Source organism: Diabrotica virgifera, chromosome 5 (assembly GCF_917563875.1).
Source record: "Diabrotica virgifera virgifera chromosome 5, PGI_DIABVI_V3a".
Taxonomy (NCBI): domain Eukaryota; kingdom Metazoa; phylum Arthropoda; class Insecta; order Coleoptera; family Chrysomelidae; genus Diabrotica; species Diabrotica virgifera.
The window spans coordinates 214,602,180-214,623,563 of record NC_065447.1 but is presented as its reverse complement, the minus strand read 5'-3'; the positions used below and the strand labels follow the sequence as shown (position 1 = coordinate 214,623,563).

Here is a 21,384-nt window from a genome sequence, read left to right as displayed (position 1 = left end):
GTTGTAGCTAATTAAAAATAGGTTCATATTCGTCAAATTCCAAATGAAATACTTTAACGTGAAATAACCAAAAATGAAGCACATTTCGGGGAAAACTCATTACAACATATTTAAAGTGTTTAAAAAAAGCTTCATTTTTGTTTTATAAAAAAAGTTTCTAGCATCAAAAGTGAACGAGTTACGCTCAAAATAAAGTTAGTCCCTTTTTTTGCTAAAAAAATCGGGAAAATCACCCCCTAATTAGTATCTCAAATGAAATTAATCGTTACGACTTCACAAGTTTCTTGACTCGTGTATATATTGTTTATATGATCTGTAAGTTTCATCGGTTTAAAGTCCTTATTTTTGAAAGGGCTGTAGTTAAAAGGGGTTGAACGGGTCACTGATCACGAATGTATGCAAATTTAAAAACACCAAATCTTAATCAATTTTTGTTAACAGGAAAACAAAAAATACATGATATTTAGAAAAGCAGTGCTGACTTTTTTTGTTTTTCGAGATTTTTGGTATCTCTAACAATTTTTAAGTTATTTTGAAAAAAAGCATATTTTTCATAATTAAAATTTTTTTAAATTTTACTTTAAAATCAATTTTTTTCAAAAATAAGCACTTTGAATCGATGAAACTTACAGATCATATAAACACAACATAAGTAAAATAATTTGTGGAGCGGTAACGATTAATTTCATTTAAGTTGCTAATTAGAGGGTGTTCTTCCCGATTTTTTTTGCCAAAACAAAAGGGACCAACTTTATTTGGAGCGTAACTTGCTTAGATTTAATGCTAGAAACTTTTTATAAAAACATTAATAAAGCATTTTTAAACACTTTAAAAAAGTTATAATGGGTTTTCCCCAAAAAGTGCTTATTTTTTGGATAGTTCACTTCTAAATATTCTTTTTGAAATTTGGTGAATATGAATATATTTTTCATTCGCTATAACTCTGGTTCTACGAGGTCCAGAGACCTAACGCGTACACATTTTTTTTTACTTTTTTACAGGCTATATTTTTGCTAAGAACGTTTTTTCGAAAAAATACTTACTTTTTGAGATATTTGCGAAAAACCGTCTCAAAATGTAGTTATTTTGTTGAACAATGAACATATTCACTCGCGAATAACTCGAAAAGTATTGACTTAGCGAAAAAGCTCTATAGAACAAAAGTTACTTAAAATTAGTCAGTTTATCCATTTCCGGACTTATTTTGGACATATATTTTTTAACCCCCTCTTGGGGGTGAAAGTCACCCCCAGGGCAAAAGCACACATCGGCACAATATCACTTTTTTTCTTTGACATGGAAGCTATGCGTATGTCAAATTTCATGTCAATCCAAGCGGTTCTTTAAAATTTGGAGCAAAAACCGTGAAAGAATGTACTATGCTCGAAACAGCGGAGATGAAAACCCTTCGAAAAATCGATGGTAAGACTATGTGACCGAGCTAGAAGTACAGATATACGACGGAGATGCAAGGTGGACAACATTAATAACTAGGTAAAAAACAGAAGAGTAGAATGGCTGACCACATAAGCCGAATGACAACACATAGAGCAATAAGGACAGCGAGAGACGGTTCCCCAATAGGAAGACTATCAGTGGGAACAGGCGCGGATCCAGGGGGGGCAGAGGGGGCAATTGCCCCCCCGAGAATCTGAGGACAAAAAAAAATGTGTATTTATTTCTAAATTGAGGATAACGAGTGCCACTGGCCACACAGAAAAGAGCTTTATATATTTAGCGATTGTCCTATTCAAAGTTTGTTTCCGCGTGCAAATTTCCCGTGCTCTCTCGTCGAATAATATTCATTGAAACAGTTCCGTAAAGATTTGAATTTGCTTGCTGTAAAGCTTATAACCGTGCGCACGTCCTAGCGTTAGAAATTAGAAACGGAACTTCGATTAGATTAGATTGCGCTCGACCTCAACCTTTTAATGCCTGCAAATATGTTGAACACCAATGTCAGCGAAAAATGCTTGGAGTTGAACGTGAGGCTGCAGAAAGTTTGCCAGAACTTTAAAACTCTTTTGCCCAGTGATTCTGAAGTGGTACTTGAAGGAGAGTTAAGCATTTGGAGAGCGAAGTGGTCAAGGGAGAAAGAAGAAGGAATGAAAATTCCAAACTGTGCCATAGAAGTACTCAAATGCTGCGATGGAGATATGTTTCCAACTGTACGAACACTTCTACAAATACTTATCACACTACCAGTAAGTGTTGCAAGTGCTGAAAGGTCATTCAGCAGCCTTAAGCTCGTTAAATCCTGGCTACGGACAAGAATGGTTGAAGAGAGGTTGAATGGATTGTGCCTTTTATACATACATCGTGATATTGAGGTGAATGTTGAGAACGTAATTGAGCGTTATGCTAAAGGAGGAAAAAGAAGGCTGGACTTTATTGTTTAAGTTTTATGGAGAAAGTATGTAAATAATAAAGTAATGCTTTGAATCTTCAAAAAAGTGTTTTTATTTCCCTAACCAAGTAGGCTTTAATGAATAAATCCAATTAAAAACTATAGATTTAAATTACAAAATATGATCATGTTTTAGTCTCTAGATTGTCTAAAAACACGAGTTTTCAGTTACATTTTTCCAGACCCAGACCCCCCGGAAGGTTCCCCACATAATCCTCCTTGCCCCCCCCCCCCGAAATCATGCCCTGGATCCGCCACTGAGTGGGAAGACCACGAAAACGATGGAACGGCAATTTACTAGAGGCACATTGAAAAAACAGACAGAGTCATGTCTATACAAAAAGAAGAATTCAAATAATCTAAAATTCTCTTGTTGCATGTATTTTCTGTTTATCTGTTTGATGATCTTTCGCTAAATATAGTTTAATATTTTTTTAGTCATTTGTGCCTTGAAGCATTTGAGCTTGTTCTGATATTTCTATTTTCATTTCTGGTGGAATTACCACATATTACTGATTTTAGTTAGTTATGGTTATAATTTTAAAATAAACTTTGTCTAAACATTATCTGTGACATTTTTTAGGCGGATCATCTAATAATGCCTCCCGGCACTCAAGCGCGTTTGGTCTGCGAATGGCCGCACCTCAACCTGGGGGACTTAGTCACAATCATCCGCTACGACCCAACCCAAGGATATTTTGTCCGAACCAGCTCTAGCCTGGAAGAGTTTTGGATTCCTGCTCACGTTCTAGCCAATTACAGTAGGAAACTATGGTCTTTTAGGTTAAAGAAACCAAGAAAATCTCTGGAAGGAATCCTCTCGGAGAACTCGGACCGTTGTGTACCAGAATTTCGTGATAGACTGAAAGATATTACCGTTCAGAGTGGATCCAAGGTGGTGTTTAAGTGTAGAGTGAAGAATTGGAATAGGAACACGAGGCAAACTTGGAAGAAGATGGAACCAAATGTCGTAGTCCTACATAACGGCAAGTTTGTGCAAGGTAATTTTTTTTATTTTTTTTTAATCGGTCTTAATAAAATTCATATAAAAAGAAACTTGTAGCTTTCAAGGGGACTTTTACTGTCTAAATTTTCAAAAAAAAATTGATTTTTTGTTGTAAAAACATTCATTATATTATTATAGAAATACAATCCTAAAATTTTATTAAGAAATTCGAAATAGAAACGAAGTTATGGCTGTAGTTATAACTATACTCACCTGAGCTAAAGGGAATAATATGTCTGTGGCATAAAAAAGCTGATCAACTAAATTGTAAGAACTATAGAGGCATTACTCTGTTAGCATCGGCGTATAAAATCTTCGGCAATGTATTGTTTGAAAGACTTAAACATTTTACAAAGGATATTGTTGGTCAATATCAATGCGGATTTACTGCTGGAAAGTCAACTATACATCAAATTCAAGCTCATAGGCAGATTCTAGAAAAGTCACTAGAATACATATAACATAGATAGCCACCTCTTCGTCGACTTCAAAGCAGCCTATGGCAGTGTTAAAAAAACTGCATTATACAGGGTGTCCCGAAAAGAATGGTCATATATTATACCACACATTTTGGGGTCAAAAATAGTTCGGTTGAACCTAACTTACCTTAGTACAAATGTGCTCATAAAAAAAGTTATAGCCCTTTGAAGTTACAAAATGAAAATCGATTTTTTTCAATATATCGAAAACTCTCAGAGCTTTTTTATTGAAAACTTACATGTATCATTCTTATGGCAGGACCACCTTAAAACAAAATTATAGCGAAATTTGTCCACACCATAAAAAATTTATGGGGATTTTGTTCCCTTAAACCCCCCCAAACTTTTGTGTACGTTCCAATTAATTCATTATTGTGGTAACATTAGTTTAACACAACGTTTTTAAAACTTTTTTGCCTCTTAGTATTTTTTCAATAAGCCATTTTTTATCGAGATGCGGCTTCTTTTTTACTATATTTACATAAAAAATTTATGGGGGTTTGGTTCCTTTAAACCCACCAAATGTTTGTGTACGTTCCAATTAAACTATTGTTGTGGTACCATTAGTTAAACACAGTATTTTTAAAACTTTTTTGCCTCTTAGTCTTTTTTTGATAAGTCAACTTTTATCGAGATGTGGCTTCTTTTTCAAAATATACCAAAAAATTTAAGTTATAAATAAATTATCAGATTATTAACAGGTGTCTATAATCATACTTAACCATATAGAAATATGTGGTGGATTCGACAAATATTCAAAAATATCTCGATAAACACTGGCTTATCAAAAAAGTACTAAGAGGCAAAAAAGTTTTAAAAATATTGTGTTTAACTAATGGTGCCAGAATAATAATTTAATTGGAACGTACATAAAAGTTTGGGTGGGTTTAAGGGAACAAAACCCCCGTAAAATTTTTATGGGGTGCACAAATTTCACTATAATTTTTTTTTTACGATGTTGCAGCGATAAAAATTCCTTATGTCCATTTTCAATAAAAAACCTCTAGGAGTTTTCGATATATGAAAAAAAATCGATTTTCATTTTGTAACTTCAAAGGGCTGTAACTTTTTTTGTGTGCACTATTGTATATAGGTAAGTGAGGTTCAATCAACCTATTTTTGAACCCAGAATCTGTGGTATATTTTATGACCAATCTTTTCGGGACACCCTGTATAATGCAATGATAGACTTTGGTCTATTTTTGATAGAGGGGGATCCCACCTAAGTTAGTTAAGTTGACCCAACTAACAATGCAAAACGTAAGCTCGTGCGTTAGAATTCAATGAGAAAACTCTACGTTATCATAATGGTCTAAGACAGGGGTACGTGCTGGCGTGTCTCCTCTTTAATATTGCCTTGGAAAAGGCAGTCAGAAAATTAAATATTAGAATGAATGGAACTATTTTTAATAGATCGACGCAAATTCTCGCATTCGCTGACGATATAGTTATAGTGGGCAGAAGTATGAGAGACATGGTGCAGTGTTTTACAAGGCTTGCAGACGCGGCAAATGAATTAGGACTTGTGGTAAACGAGGTTAAAACGAAATATATGATGGTTTCTAAAAACTAATACTTAATAGAATGGCAGAGGATAGGATAGTACAAATATCACGAGATAAGTCACCAAATAGACGGAGAAGTATTGGCAGACCAAGAAAAAGATGGTGCGATAATTTAAACAATTTAGGAGGCTAATATTGAAGAAAGAAACAGGCTTTAAGTATACAAGAATGAAGAAGAAGAAGAAGAAGATTGGTTAAAACCATGTGATCTTAAATCGGGGGTGACTTGCAGATATCATATCAATTACACGTTTTGAGTGCTTAAAAGTCATTAAATTCGCGTTTAATATCTTGCTCTTGGAATTTTTGTTATTTCTCTTTAATTTATAGACCAGTAAGGATCTGTTTTTAGCTGGATGTGAAAGGTGGCATTCAGATTTTTGCGGATAAAGTTAGGTGATAACTTCGTTAATAATAATTGATTTATGCTCCTTCTCAAATATGCCCGGAACATTAATAAAAAAATTCAAATACTTAAAAATTTCGAATAACATCGATTTTTTTCTACTTTTTTTGTTTATAACTTTAAAACGATTCATTTTGGAACAAAGTCGTATAGGAATAAAACAAAGATAATTAAATTTTCTATCAGATGCGATTGGTTAAAAATGTCTTAATTTATCACCCTTGCTGCAAAATAGCAATAAATATAAAATAAGGGGGCAAAACAAGCTTGTCCTTATTCAATGATTTTCCATCACTTAGGTTACACTTGGAATCTTCCTAATTCGCTTAGAAAATTTTTGTAATGTGCTAAAACCGTACACCAAATTTCATTAAAATTGACTTACTACATTTTGAATAATAATTTTGCAATCTAAACTTTTTTAAAAAATTAAAATTTTTTAAAATCTTGCACAACAAAAACTAGAATATACAAAGATTTGTCAATTTTTTTACATATAAAGAAGCACTCCACCTATCTAATGCACTTTACAGAATTGAAATCGGATTATTTAAGCAGCCTCAGCAATGTTTTAAAGTTATAAACAATTTTTTGGCTTATAAACAAATTAGTGCTATGGCCAGGAGGGGGTGCTACGCGCTCCTTTATTTAGATGGATTTACCAAAAATTTTTATGTATTTTTTGACCCGTAGAACACGATTTTTTTGGGTAACAGTTGATCCGGATGTCGATAAGATTGTTATAAACAAAGAACTTTAGTAATTACATAACATCGATTTTTGGCAAAATAAAACATTTTTTTGTATTTCTTGGGTAATTCTAAGCAAAAAATGTTCTTATACGTTTTTTCGTAGGATGCATAGTTTTCGAGATAAACGCATGGAACTTTCAAAAAATCGAAAAATTGAAATTTTTGAACGCGAATAACTTTTGATTAAAAAATAAAATAGCAATTCTGCTGACAGCATTTAAAAGTTTAAGTCAAATTATACCGGTTTTAATTATTTGCATTGCTAAAAATTATTTTTTTATTATTAAACAAAGCTATTTGTTTATAACCCAAAAAATTGTTTATAAGTTTATAACATTGCTGAGGCCCCTTAAATAAGCCGATTTTAATTCTGTAAAGTGTATTAGATAGGTAGAACACCTCTTAATATGTAAAAAAATTAGCCAACTTCTAAATGGTCTACTTTTTGTTCAGACAGATTTTAAAAAATTTGAACTTTTTTAAAAACATTTAGATTGCAAATTTATTATGCATAATCTATTAGGTTGATTTTAATGAAATTTGGTACACGGTTTAAGTATGTTACAAAGAATTTCCTAAGCGAATTACTAAGGTTCTAAGTGCCACCATAGTGGTTAAAAACATTGAATAACAACAGGCGTATTTTGCCCCCTTATTTTGTATTTATTGCTATATTGCAGAAAAGAGAATACGTTAAGACATTTTTGACCAGTCGTATATCATACAAAATTCAATTATATATTTTTTTTCCATGACTTTGTTCCAAAACGAATCGTTTTAAAGTTATAAGCAAAGAAAGCAGAAAAAAATCGACGTTTTTTGAAATTTTTAAATATTTTAATTTTTTTATTAATGTTCCGGGCATATTTGAGAAGGAGCATAAGTCAATTATTATTACTGAAGGTGTCACCTAACTGTATCTGCAAAAATCCGAATGCCACCTCTCACATCCAAAAATAGACGTTTTTTCACAGATCCTTACTGGTCTATTAGTATAGTGTATAAAATACATAATTAGATGCATTCTTATATCAACATAATTTTTATAGGTGATAATGAAGGAGGCATAGCGTTGATGGTGATAGAAAACGCCAGAGCTTCTGACGCAGGTACCTATTGCTTGACAGTATCCAACGAATTCGGGAGTATCACCTGTACGGCTAAATTGTCCATCACCAGCAGCTACCCTCCCATACCAGAACCCAAAATTCAAGTAATATCATGCTCAAGTGTTTCCTTAGAGTGGGAAAGCAACCATTACTCTCAGTTTATAGTGGAATATTGCAAGTTGGGTTCCGGCGAATGGATCTCACCCAATAATAACCATCCCGTAAACTCACACTCTTTTACAGTCGAGAATTTGATTCCTGGGGAGACGTACAGTTTTAGGATCGTATCTGCTCAGAACAACGTGGTCAGCTTGCCTAGTGTTGCTGTGACGTTGCCTGTGGCGGAAAATTTGAGATGGCAGCAGGAACAGTTTAAGCAAAGGTAAGTGAGATTAAAACTACTATTCCGCACAAACAATCTTCTTCTTTTAGTGCCTATTCGTTTCGAATATTGGCGATCATTCTGGCTATAATTATTTTATTAATTGATGCTTTAAATAAATTGTTAATAGTTGTTGTTGGGGAGAACCATTTCCTCGGGTTCTTTAACCATGATATTCTTCTTCTCCCAATTCCTCGCTTTCCGAATACTTTACCTTGAAGGATTACCTTCAGTAATTTGTATTTAGTGCCGTTTCTCATTATGTGTCGATCTCGTTATATGTCTCGTTATGTGTAGATATTCTAACTTTCTCCTTTTAACGGTATACATCACCTCTCTTTCTTTGCCCACTCTTCGTAATACGGTCTCATTGGTTATCTTGTCCGTCCATGATATCCTTAGGATTCGCCTGTATAGCCACATCTCGAAGGCTTCAAGTTTTTTCTCCATTGCTTCAGTGAGTGTCCAGGATTCAACTCATAATCATAATCTTCATCATAAATTTAGTTTTTGATATATTTATTCGAAGTCAAAATCTTTCACTTACTTTATTTACTTTGTTTATTAGTTGCTGTAAACTGTTCAAACTGTCTGCAAAAATAACGGTGTCGTCTGCATAGCGGATGTTGTTTAGGCGTTCTCCATTTAGAAGTATTTCATGTTCGCAATTTTCCAAGACTTCACTAAATATTTCCTCTGAATATAGGTTAAATAATATAGGTGAAAGTATACAACCTTGTCTAATGCCTCGTAGAATCTGGATCGCTTCCGTTGGTTCACCTCCAAGATTCGTTCTTATTGTGGCTGATTGGTTCCAGTATAAATTTTGTATTGTACGTCGGTCTTTATCATCCATTTGGGCTTTTGTTAGAACATCCATCATTTTTCGGTGTTTCGGAACGGTATCAAATGCTTTTTGCTAGTCCACAAAGCAGGTGTAAATATCGCAAGTCATATCTCTGCATCTTTGAAATAAAACCTGTAGACTAAGCAGTGCATCTCTTGTACTTACGCCTTTCATGAATCCAAACTGTGTGTCTCTTATTCTCTCTTCGCATAGCTTGTATATTCTACGATGTATAATTTAAAAAAAAAAGTTTTAATGTATGGCTCATTAGACTTATTAGCCTATATTCTCCGCACTTTTTTGCTCCCTGTTTCTTTGGTAAGGTAATAAATTCTGAAACTAGCCAATCTTTTGGGATATTGCCTGTGTCATAGATATTATTGCACAAACAATAATTGTAGTTAATTTTCAGGAAATTAAAACTATAAAGGTGTTTGTTATATTCAGTAAATTATATATATCATCAGCTTGATAAAACAAACTAGATATAAATGACTTTTCGGACTAAAATATCCCTTTAAATAGATGAAAGATATACATAAAAACACATAACACTTCCAGTGAAGCGAAACTGATATGACAAAACAGATTTACCAACTGACAAATATATCTTGTCGCTTAAGTCGCAATGTGCCTATATTAAAGTGGAAGAATAAACTAGAAATTACTACATATTTAAGAGTCATTGTTCACAGTATATTTTTGTAGATTGAAGTTTATAAAAGAGATAAACGAGATCAGAGAACAAATAACCTAAATAAGTTATTTGTCTCGCTCGCTGGTTCTTTTTCGGACATTGCTGAGGTTTATCGCAGTTTTGCTGACTACTTGTCAGTAGTTTCTCTAGATCTTGAGAAATATGACCTGCAACAGGATTCCGTTTCTTAGTTTCCTGATGACTGCGGCTGCTTTCTTGTTCTTCTCTTTTTTTTTTTGTAAAACATGATTGCCTGTTTTCCAATGTGCCTCTAGTAAGTTGTCGTTTCATCGTTTTCGTAATTTTCCCAATGATCGTCTTCCTATAGGGCTTTTCATTCACAGTCATTTGTTTCGAGCTTCTGTCATATGTTGTATAATCTGTGTATAATATTAATATAAAGAGTCATTTGTTTCGAGCTTCTGTCATGTGTCGTATAATCCATGTATATTAATATTATACACAGATTATACAACATATGACAGAAGCTCGAAACAAATGACAATCGATGAAAAGCCCTATTGGAATCTCTCAACGTCTTTACTACTGGATTTGTTGTCATTTATGTGGTCATTGCATTCTACTCTACTGTTTCTTACTCAGTTCGTAATGTTCTCCACCTTGCATCTCCTTCGTATATCTGTACTTAAACGCTGTCCCATGATGTCTTACCATCGATTTTTTTTAAGGTTTTCATCTCTGTTGTTCCTAGCATTCTTTTTGTCCTGTCTGTGTTAGAGGTCGTGTTTCTGCTGCGTATGTCATTATAGACGGAGAGCTAGAGCCGAAAAATCATTGTCATAAATAATATGGAAACTTTCCTGTGAAATGTATCCATTGTATATTGACAATTAAACAATTATGACCCCTTTTAGGCTGACACCTCAGTGGATACAGGAAGTAGAAATAAGGAATGAAAGGGGAAAGTTAGTGCAGTCATTAAAGGTTTTCACCTCCTATTTTCTTAAACCTCCATCGATTTGCGTTAAAATTGGTGACTAGTTAGAGCATACCTCAAGAAATAAAACTGATTTGGTGCCAACTTGCACTTTTATCCTGGGGGTGGATACAACCCCTTCTTGGGGGTAAAAACTATTTTATTAAAAATAACCCCACAAATCGATAGAGGGCCAAATTTTAAGCAAAATTGGTTATAGCAAGTTATTAAAATAAATCAATACTTTTTGAGTTATTAAAGATTTGAATTTTTCGTGAAACAAATGCATGGTGTGAAGCGGTTTTTCATAAATAATTCAAAAACTGTAAGTTTTAACAAAATAGTTATGATTACCAAAATTGAAGATAATAAAAAATCGAATACATTCTTTACATGAAAGACCTTTTAGAATGAATTAAAAGTGAGTTATAATTGATTGAATATAAATATATTTTTTTCGGCTAGTACTCAAATCTATGTATGTACGAGTATTCAAGCTTAAATAACGGGAAAACGATGCATTTTATAAAATATACATACTTACTAAACACTTGTCAAAGTACTCAAGAATACCTGTCAAGTGAGCTCCAGATGAAGTTGATAACATCAAAACTAAGTAAGTGATGATGAAAATAAGAGAAACCTTTTGAATTTTTTAGAAAAAAGTGAAAATTAAAACATATGCTATTTATATATTTATTTTGAAATTAGTTAACATAATAATTTTCAAAGGAATTTCGGGAATGAAGTTAGGGTTATAATTTAATAATTAAATTTTAATTTTTAATAATATTTAATTTTTCTTTTGCAGTTTTCAATGTTTTTTCACTAATTAATTTCACAGCAGTATCTGTATCAGTTGTACAATTTATTTTAAGCACGCAAGTGTATTCTGTTGCCATATTGAAAACAGTTATATTTTTTGGAGTATGTAATATATTATATTCAATACAAACGCCGACTCCGAAATGACAGTAGCAAGTACCTATAAAATAGCGTCTATTTAAGAGCACATGCGTGAAGTTACGGATGATAAAAAGAACATATTAATTAATTGTGTATTAGTAAAGTATTATTTTTATATTATTTCGATATTTAATTGAATTTTTTCTATCAATATAAACTGAATATGTCCAGAAACTAGGGGGTGTCCAATAATGGGTACATTTGACATATTCGAATACATTTTTGCTAAATTTTACATAAATGTCTTAAAACAATTTAAAAAACTTATATAAATAATATAATAATTAAGCTATAAAATTTTGGAGCCTAAACTTTGAAAAATGTTTGTAGCATAATGTTTAATGGTATCAACTTCTCCGGGAGCTCATTTGATACATATTTCTGAGTACTTTGACAAGTGTTTAGTAAATATATTTTATAAAATGTATCGTTTTCCCGTTATTTAAGCTTGAATACTTGATTTGAGTACTAGCCGAAAAAAATATACATTCAATCACCTATAACTCACTTTTAATTAATTCTCAATTTTTTTCCGAATAAGAAATTTATTTTGTTTTTTATTATCTTCAATTTTGATAATTATAACTTTTTTGATAAAACTTATAGTTTTTGAGTTTTTCACGAAAAATTCAAATCTTTGATCTTTAATAACTCAAAAAATATTGATTTATTTTAATAACATGATATAACATATTTTACTTAAAATTTGTCCCTCTATCAATTTGTGGTTTATTTTTAATAAAATAGTTTTCACCCCCCGACAGGGGGTGGTATCCACCACCAGGATAAAAGTTCAAGTTAGCACCAAATCAGTTTTGTTTCTTGAGGTATGCTCTAACTAGTCACCAATTTTCATGCAAATTGATGGAGGTTTAACAAAATAGGAGGTGAAAACCTTTAATGACAGCACTAACTTTCCCCTTTCATCCCTTATTACTACTTCCTGTATCCACTGAGGTGTCAGCCTGAAAGGGGTCATAATTATCAATATACAATAGACACATTTCACATGCCAAACTACATATTACTCAGTGGCGGCTCGTGGCTTTAGGGACAGGGTCGGCAAGGTTTTTGTCTTTTCAGATAGGTATACCATCTAATTAAAAGGCTTCAATCATCATAGAAAATTTTTGGTTTTTGTTTTTTTTTTATTTTCTTTTTTGTTTTTATTAATTTTTTCATATAGATTTAGAACCTAAACATATTTATAAATTAACTTTAGTCTGTGTTGTTTGGACGTAGCAAAATGGGTTATAACATCATCGTAAAATATATTAGTGTGTTGGAGAGATTTTAATAGTTTTTTTTCTATTGACATTTTCTTTTGTTTCATAGTGTTTGGACAATACGTTTTGACTCGTTTGAGACAAGAGAAATCCCGTTCATTTCAGGCAAAAGTTGGTAGCAGTGAGAGAATTTATGATAATAATTTATTAATTTCGGGAACAGTTTGTTACAATTAACTGCAGTGTATAAAATTATACATATTTTGTAACTTATTCCATCGTCCGAAAATATTTGGATCAGCATATAAAACTTTTAATTCATCTCCTTATTTTATTTGATTAAAGAATGATGGATAATTTTAATACACTTGTCTAAAAGATATTTTGGAAATTCTTTGGCGTAACTTTTAAATTTTTGCAAATCTTCAAAAATTTGCAAATCTTCAAAATTTGAAAAAATGAGTATCTATTTGCATAAGTAATAATAGTATCAAAAATTTCAAAATATAGTTGTTTTTCGAGATCTGTATCATACTTTTGTCTTTTTGGGGGTGTTCGGGAATATCAAGCGAATCCAAAACGTCACTGCGTATATATTGAAAATTACTATCTCTGAGATTTTTTACCAGCTTTGTTATTCTATTTTTGGAATAAATAATGTCAGTTGACTGATTTTGAACAACATTGGAAATCACATCAATTTGGGTAAACACTTTCTTAAAAATATGTAAAAAAATATTAAAAGAATAATCATTTAAAAAAGTTTTCAAGCCGATTGCTTCACGGATCTAGATATCATCACTTACAAAATTGTCGCCTTTATTAATAAAGTTAAAAATTTCCAAAAGCTGTTTATAAAAATATGCTACAGTGAAAACTAAGCGAGATTTAAAATTCCAAAAGCTACTTATTTCATAATTAATTTCATCCAGAGCGCACTACTAGGGTACTTACGTGGCTTGGTACGTGCCTTGTTGGTGTCTGACATCACCGATCGGCAGATTGTTTATGTGCCGGACTCTGCCATTCAAATACGGGTGAAATTGTAGTGAAATGTATAATTGGTTGCCTATCAACCAATATTCCACAGCGCTCCTTACAAATAAATCGTCAATCTAGGGACGGCTGGCCGTCCCTGCCGAAGCGGATCTTACAAAAAAGAATTCACACAATCGAAATCGGATGCATGGCTGGGATTATTAATTTGAAAAGTTTCTTATGCGCAGAGATCACTTAACGTATCGGATTGATCGAATTATTTTAAAAACGATGAATAAAATTTAGTCTGTATTATCTCACAGATATTTTTTTTTTTTATTTTACAGAAACAAATATCATCAACTCTGATTAAATTAAATATTTAGGAAATCTACAATGTGTCCATAAATGTGTGGGTGGGCACTGCCGATCCTGCCGACCCTGACCGGCCGCCACTGATATTACTTATGACGATGATTTTTCGGCTCTAGCTCTTAGACTATTATTGTTCTGATGACTGTTTTTTGTTAATTGTGCCTTTCATTTCTTTCCAAATATTTTTATTGTGCTCGACTCATCGACTTAGTGACAACCGCTAAATATAAAGAATCTCTCCAACATGACATGGTCTCACGGCTTCACGAGAAACCAATAAATCGTTTTATTTGTAAAAAAAATTAAATTTGTGTAAACAGTACTATATTAACAACATCAGCTTGAAAACATGCCAAGTTGAATATACTGTCTGGAAATTAATACAGTGTTATCTTTTATATTTGATTATTGGTGCCAGATGTTTTTACATGAATTTTAAATTTATTACACAATGTAACGATTTTAGGTACATAGAGTTAGAAGAAATAGACAGAGGAAGATTTTCAATCGTCCGTTTAGCAAGAGACAGGGGGACTGGAGAAGAAGTAGCATTAAAACAAATTTCACGACGAAAACAATCTCATCAGGTGACCCAAGCGGAATATTCGCTGTTAGCGGGAATGCAACATCCCAACATCATTAGATCATTGGCTTTGTTCGACAATGCTCCATTACCTGGCATCGATACGATCATATTGGAATTGTAAGTATCTATAAATTTGTTTTTTCTTCAACTTAAAAATTCTTAGTTTTTTCTTCAATGTTTTCAAGTTTTCCCATGACTAGATTTTCTTCATAAGAAATCGCCTTTCAGGCCCATTCTCCCAATTTCTGAATAACTGGTCTGGTCTCGATGTTTCTATGTAGAATCATTAGTTAGTGCACGGCTGAAGGCAGTGATTTTTAGAGCTCTAATATGTTTGCCTAATCTATTTTACCACTAGTTCCTATACATTACCAATCTTTGCCAATTTACCGGTCCAGTCTTCCTCATGTCTCGTCTACGCTATATTTCCGCCTGTATTGGTCTTCCTCTACTTTTATTTCCCTGACCGTAATAATAGAGTTAGTCTCGGAGAGTAGTTTCCATTGGCTCTGGACAGATGTCATGCCCATCGTTGCCTATCTAATCTTATGTACGATATTATATTCCTGTTACGTGCAAGATAATCTGGCATGTGCAAAACTCTGACAGTCGGCTTCTACTGAGTCTCCAATCTATTATTTTTGATATCCACCTATCTTAGACGGAGAGGTAGCGCTGAAAAATCTATTTCAGTTTACTAAAGCTAGATTTTTCACAGTTGATTACTGTGCGTGTGTAGAGAAACATACTGCGCTCGGTCAAGCGAAACGTAGAACAGGGGTTACTGAGAGGGTATCAAAGTTGCATTCCTACGAAGGTAATTATTTCCATTTACTAAGGCTGAAAATCAGTACACACATTCTAAATTAAATATAAATAAAAGTTATTATAGTCGGTCAGCTGTATGACGGGACATAGCCGGTCGGTCGGCCCCAATAGTCGATTGAAGAAATGAAGCATTTTGGCTCGCAATTTTTTCGTCCAGCATGGATTTACTTGAAATTTTCACAGAAGGTAGGGAGTAGTCCAAGGATCATTTTCTATATCATGCCGCTATCATACGCTAAAACTTGGGGGTGGTTACCACCCCATCTCGGGGGTGGGAATTTTTTATTACATTTTAACCATGCAATTCGATGGAAAAAGTGATTTTAAGAAAAAAATGTTTTTTATATTTTCTTCGTAAAACTAATATTTTTCGAGTTATTCGCGTTTGAAAATAAAAGTTTTTCGACGAAAAAATCGACTTTTTTAGAGGGTTTTTTGAGAATACCTCGAAAAATATGCATTTATTAAAAAAAATGTAGATATCAAAATTGTACCTTTTAGTAACACAAACCATATTATTTTCCAATAATATATTTAAGACCAATACAAACGGAGATACGGCATGTTAAAGATTAGCTTTTTTCGTCAAATGAAGAATTTGAAATATTTAAAGCCAAATAATGGGAAAAATTTGCATTTTTCGAGGAAAACTTAAATAATATTTTTTCAAGTAAACAATTAGATCTTTCAAAAAATAATAATAAAAAGATTCTAGCATGAAAATTAAGCGACTTATAATCAAAAAAATGTCGGTACCTGCTTTTCTCTACGAAAAAATCAGTGAGAACAAACAACCCCCTAACTACCTTCCTAATTCAAAATTGGTCTTTACCTTTCTGTAGTTCCTTTTATATTTATATTATCAATAGACTCAAGGAGTTTGATCTATTTAAATGGCCTAATTTTGGAAAAATTGGAGTTTTAAAGAAAAATTGATTTTTTGCAATTTGGTATTTTTCATCTTTTACTTCATAATATCTCCGAAAATACTGTAGATACGAAAAAAATTATAAACTACTAAATTGTAGCTTTTTTAATGACTAAAATTACCCTGTACATAGATTTTCATTACAGTGAACAGTTAGCCAGATATAGCTGTTTAAAACCTCTATTTACCAGCAAACACCCCCTTATTTGAGCCCTTTAAACCCGCCCCAATTAAAAACTAAGCGATCTTACGGAATTTAATTTACACAATCTTATAGCTCTTTAAAAATCCTACAAAATCATTTTTGAAGAAACTTTTTATCGCCAAAAATATATACAATATTTTTCGAGGTATTCTCAAAAAACACTCTAAAAAAGTCGATTTTTTCGTCAAAAAACTGTTATTTTCAAGCGCGAATAACTCTAAAAATATTAGTTTTACGAAGAAAATGTAAAATACATTTTTTTCTTAGAATCACTCTTTCCATCGAATTACATGGTTAAAATGTAATAAAAAATTCCCATCCCCGAGATGGGGTGGCAACCACCCCAAGGTTTTAGCGTAGGATAGCGGCATGATATATAAAATGATCCTTGGACTATTCGCTACCTTCTGTGAAAATTTCAAGTAAATCCATGCTGGTCGAAAAAATTGCGAGCCAAAATGCTTCATTTCCTCAATCGACTATTGGGGCCGACCGACCGGTCTGTCCCGTCATACAGCTGACCGACTATAATAACTTTTATTTATATTTAATTTAGAATGTGTGTACTGATTTTCAGCCTTAGTAAATGGAAATAATTACCTTCGTAGGAATGCAACTTTGATACCCTCTCAGTAACCCCTGTTCTACGTTTCGCTTGACCGACCGCAGTATGTTTCTCTACACACTCACAGTAATCAACTGTGAAAAATCTAGCTTTAGTAAATTGAAATAGATTTTTCAGCGCTGCCTTTTGGTCTATCTGTTCCGCTGATGTACATATACAAATTTAGTCTTTTTTCTTCAATATTTTCCTGAACGTTCTTAGTTACCCCCTTTCTTTTTTTAATTTCCTTGTTTCTGATTTTATCCATTTTTGTAACTCTGCAACTCCTCCAATATTCCATTTCGGTAGTCATAACTTTATTTCGGTTCTTTTTTTATTGTTTAGTGTCCAGATTTCTGTGCAGTGCATTGCCATACGTCATAAAGCTACGGATTATATTGAGTGAAAAAATTTTGTTTTCGTGTTCTTCGCAATATGGCTATCCCATAGCACCGGATTTAATTGCTCGATACATGTTGTTGTTCAGCCCAGTCGGCTTTTTATTTCTTCTTCTGATGCTCCATTCTTTGAAACCATGAATCCTAAGTATTTAAATTTGATTATGTCTTTTATTTGTTAATCTTCGTCTACTTCAAAGTTTTTTACTATCTCTGCAATTTTTGCTAGATATCTGTTTTCTGAAAATTTATTTTTAGACCATTCTTCGAGTACTCTTCTTCCAATTTTCTGACCATAAAACTTGTCTTCCTTTTTCTTGTGCCTTGACCACCTAATCGCCTGCAAAATTTAATGTATATGGGTCATTCCATTTCAATCACTCAATTTTTTAGCAAAAAAAATTTTGGACCTCCGATTTGTCTGAAAATTGGTATATAACTTCTGCGGGACGTAAAAATAAGATATTTAAGGTCGAAAAATCTTCTTCTTCTGTTTTTCTCAAAATGTTATTTTATGCGATTTTACAGTGATTTGGTGTTTATTTATACAAATTTGCATTTTCTATCGTAAATTATCAATGGAAAACATTATATTTTAATAGAAGGGACTCAAAATTGTCATTATATGGCATTATAATAAGATATTTTGATTCAAAACAAGCTTTTGATAAAATTTTATAGTGTAGAAAACGTTAAAATACCGTTTTTTTTTACATTTGTCTTTATTCCCAAAATACATCATAATCGATTTGGCTGAAAATTTGGCCACAGATAGACAAAACATAGGGCTTTAAGTGGTGAGAAGGATTTGAATTATATTACAATACCAAAATAGTTACATGCAATATTATAGTCAAAAATATAGGCGTCTACTGTAAGTACAATTAACTCGAAAATATCGACCTCACGATAAAAATTGTTAAAAAGAAATTGTAATAATTGTAAATACGATTTATTTGGAACAATTTCAGGTCCTACCATTTTTGTCGAAAAGTTAAAAATGGCGGAGGTATTGAACAAAATAGGTTCTCCTTTAAAATCAAAATGGCGGCTAACGTAACGGAGGAATTCATTCGTGATTTTAAATTTAGGCTACTATTGACTCCTCTAAAGATCAGAAAAATAAAATTTTGGGCAGCTCGGCATTCAAGGTCAAATGCTATCCCGACTGGTTTAATATATACTTTTGAGTCTGATATTACTGCATGTAACTTTTTTGGTATTGTAATATAATTCAAATCCTTCTAACCACTTAAAGTCCTATCTTTTGGCTATCTGTGGGAAAATTTTCAGCCAAATCGATGATGATGTATTTTGGGAATGGAGGAAAATGTAAAAAACGGTATTTTAACGTTTTTTACACTATAAAATTTGATCAAAAACTTGTTTTGATTCAAAATAACTTGTTATAATGCCATATAATGACATTTTTGAGTACTTTCTATTAAAATGTTATGTTTTTCATTGATACTTTACGACAGAAAATGCAAATTTGTTTAAATAAACACCAAATCACTGTAAAACCGCATAAAATAACATTTTGAGAAAAAAAGAAGAAGAAGTTTTTTTGACCTTAAATATCTTATTTTTACGTCCCGCAGAAGCTATATACCAATTTTCAGACAAATCGGAGATCCAAAATTTTTTGCCTGAGTGATTTGACATGGAATGTACCATATAAATGATCATCTCTTACTGGGTCCACCATTCCTTCACATTTTAATAGCGGTTAAGGGTCTGTTCTAAAAATATTTTAAAAAGCGTTGGCGATTTGGAGCAGCCCCTGCAGCAATCCCTTTGTTGTCTTAAAGACGTTGTGACATTTCGTTCCCATTTTTTCTCTTACTAGATAACTTCTATACATGCTCTTCATTGCTGTTATCAACCATTCGGCTATATCTTAATACTAAGTCATACGTTTTTTTAAACTATAAATGCACAGAGGATTGACCTGTTTTTGATCATTTTCTTTTGGATTACCTACTTGTTGAACCGGTATATTTGGTTGATACAGGACTGTCCTACTATAAACACCTGCTTGGTCTTCGTCAATTTTACCACTGATATCTTTTACTAGTTTGTTTTTAACAACTGCATGCAAAGGATCCATTGATGAGATTATGCTAATTCTACTGTACTTTTCACATTTCCTCGGTCTTTGTATAGCTTTCTTTCTGTTTAAACACTTTAAAGTGTTCGGATTTTTATTATAATTTTCAGTTAAGTTGAATCTTTATTTTTGCAGAGTCAGAGGACCTTTATTATTTAAGTATATTAGTGATAAAGAAACTTACAGTGAGTCAGATGTAAGAAACTATACTTCTCAGTTAATATCCGCCTTAAAATGGTTGCACCAAAAAAGTATTGCGCATCTAGATGTTAAGGTAAGTCTTCAGTTTATTTATAATCTAAATAGAGTAGTTTTTTATGTCGGTATTTACTTTGCTAATCAAAGACGATAGTGGCTTTAACTTATTACTAGGGCAGCAGCGATTAAAAAAGTTAAAATCTGCTATTTCCAAAACTGAAAAAATAAACTTTTCTTTGGAGAGAACAAAATAGATATTGATAAATAAATTCTTTTCGAAAAATGTAAAAATTTACCTATTTTTGTTTTTATTTTTGAGTTTGTGTTTCAAGAATGTATTTCGAAAATAGTTTTCAGTGAAATTGAAAGGACAACCTGGCTTCCAAATTATCTTTATTTTTAAGTTACAGTTTTTGTTTTGGTTTACCTTTTTTTCTTTGATATTATATTTTTTAGAACTGCAACATTTTATCCAATTAAAAATTCACATATCTTCTTTGGTTTGATAAGTATATTGATCGGACTCAGGGGCGTCATTTGGGCGTCCGGGGGGGGGGGGGCTGAAAATGACTGAAATTTACAGAAAATACATCAATATTCATCATAACATCATATATAATGTATTGTATATATAGTGCTTGCCCCCCCCCCCCAAACAAAATTTCAAATGATGCTCCTGATCGGACTCTATCCTCTACGAAGTTTAAAGTCAAAATGGTATAGATCTACAAAACAAAAACTTTCTATCTAAAATACACATAATATGTGGAAAAAAATAGTATATGTACTATTATGCGCGCGGTTTACCCGCTCTCTTAGAAACGCTTAGAAAATTAAAAGACGCTTAGAAACGGAATATACTGACCATTTTTTTTTGTGTTCTATCCCATCAAACCTTTTTTCTTCTTCTTTTAAAATTTTTCCAAGTAGGCCGGAAATTGTAACATATAAAACAAATAATAATAACTTTCGAATCGAGGTCGAATAAAATTTTTTGAGCATATCTGATCGAAATAAATACGTTTTCTCTCTTGTAATGTTTCGAAATGCTTTCTTTTCGAGTTATTTGCAATTTTTTGTTGAAAAATGCCTTAATTAGTGATTTTTGGAATTTTTTTGTTTTAAAAACTACTAAATGAATTGCATTTCTACGAAAAGCTTTATAATTTTTAAACCTTCAAGTACGAGTAAGACTATTTTGACAAGGATATAAATGGTAAGTGTGAACAGCGGTTGCGGGGATACAGACACGCTGCGCGTAAAAATCATTGTTTAAATTTAAAACTATTTTTAGCGAGATTTCTGTAGAATTGCAATTCATTTGGTAGTTTTTTAGAAAAAAATTCCAAAAATCAGTAATTAAGGCGTTTTTTTTTTCAACAAAAAATTGCAAAT

General features: G+C 32.3%; 1 protein-coding gene across 5 annotated transcripts in view; it reads left to right on the top strand.

Moving 5' to 3' along the window:
- Nucleotides 1-21,384, top strand: part of LOC126885284 (kalirin) — a 1,143,465-nt gene that overhangs the window by 1,117,678 nt on the left and 4,403 nt on the right. For 4 of the 5 annotated variants that reach the window (XM_050651791.1, XM_050651792.1, XM_050651789.1 and 1 more), the window contains 4 exons: nt 2,991-3,408; nt 7,665-8,106; nt 14,599-14,835; nt 19,927-20,065. In XM_050651791.1, coding sequence (XP_050507748.1) covers nt 2,991-3,408; nt 7,665-8,106; nt 14,599-14,835; nt 19,927-20,065 — 1,236 coding nt within the window. Of the gene's footprint in view, nt 1-2,990; nt 3,409-7,664; nt 8,107-14,598; nt 14,836-19,926; nt 20,066-21,384 lie in introns of those variants that run through there. The other variant, XR_007698367.1, reaches the window with a different exon arrangement.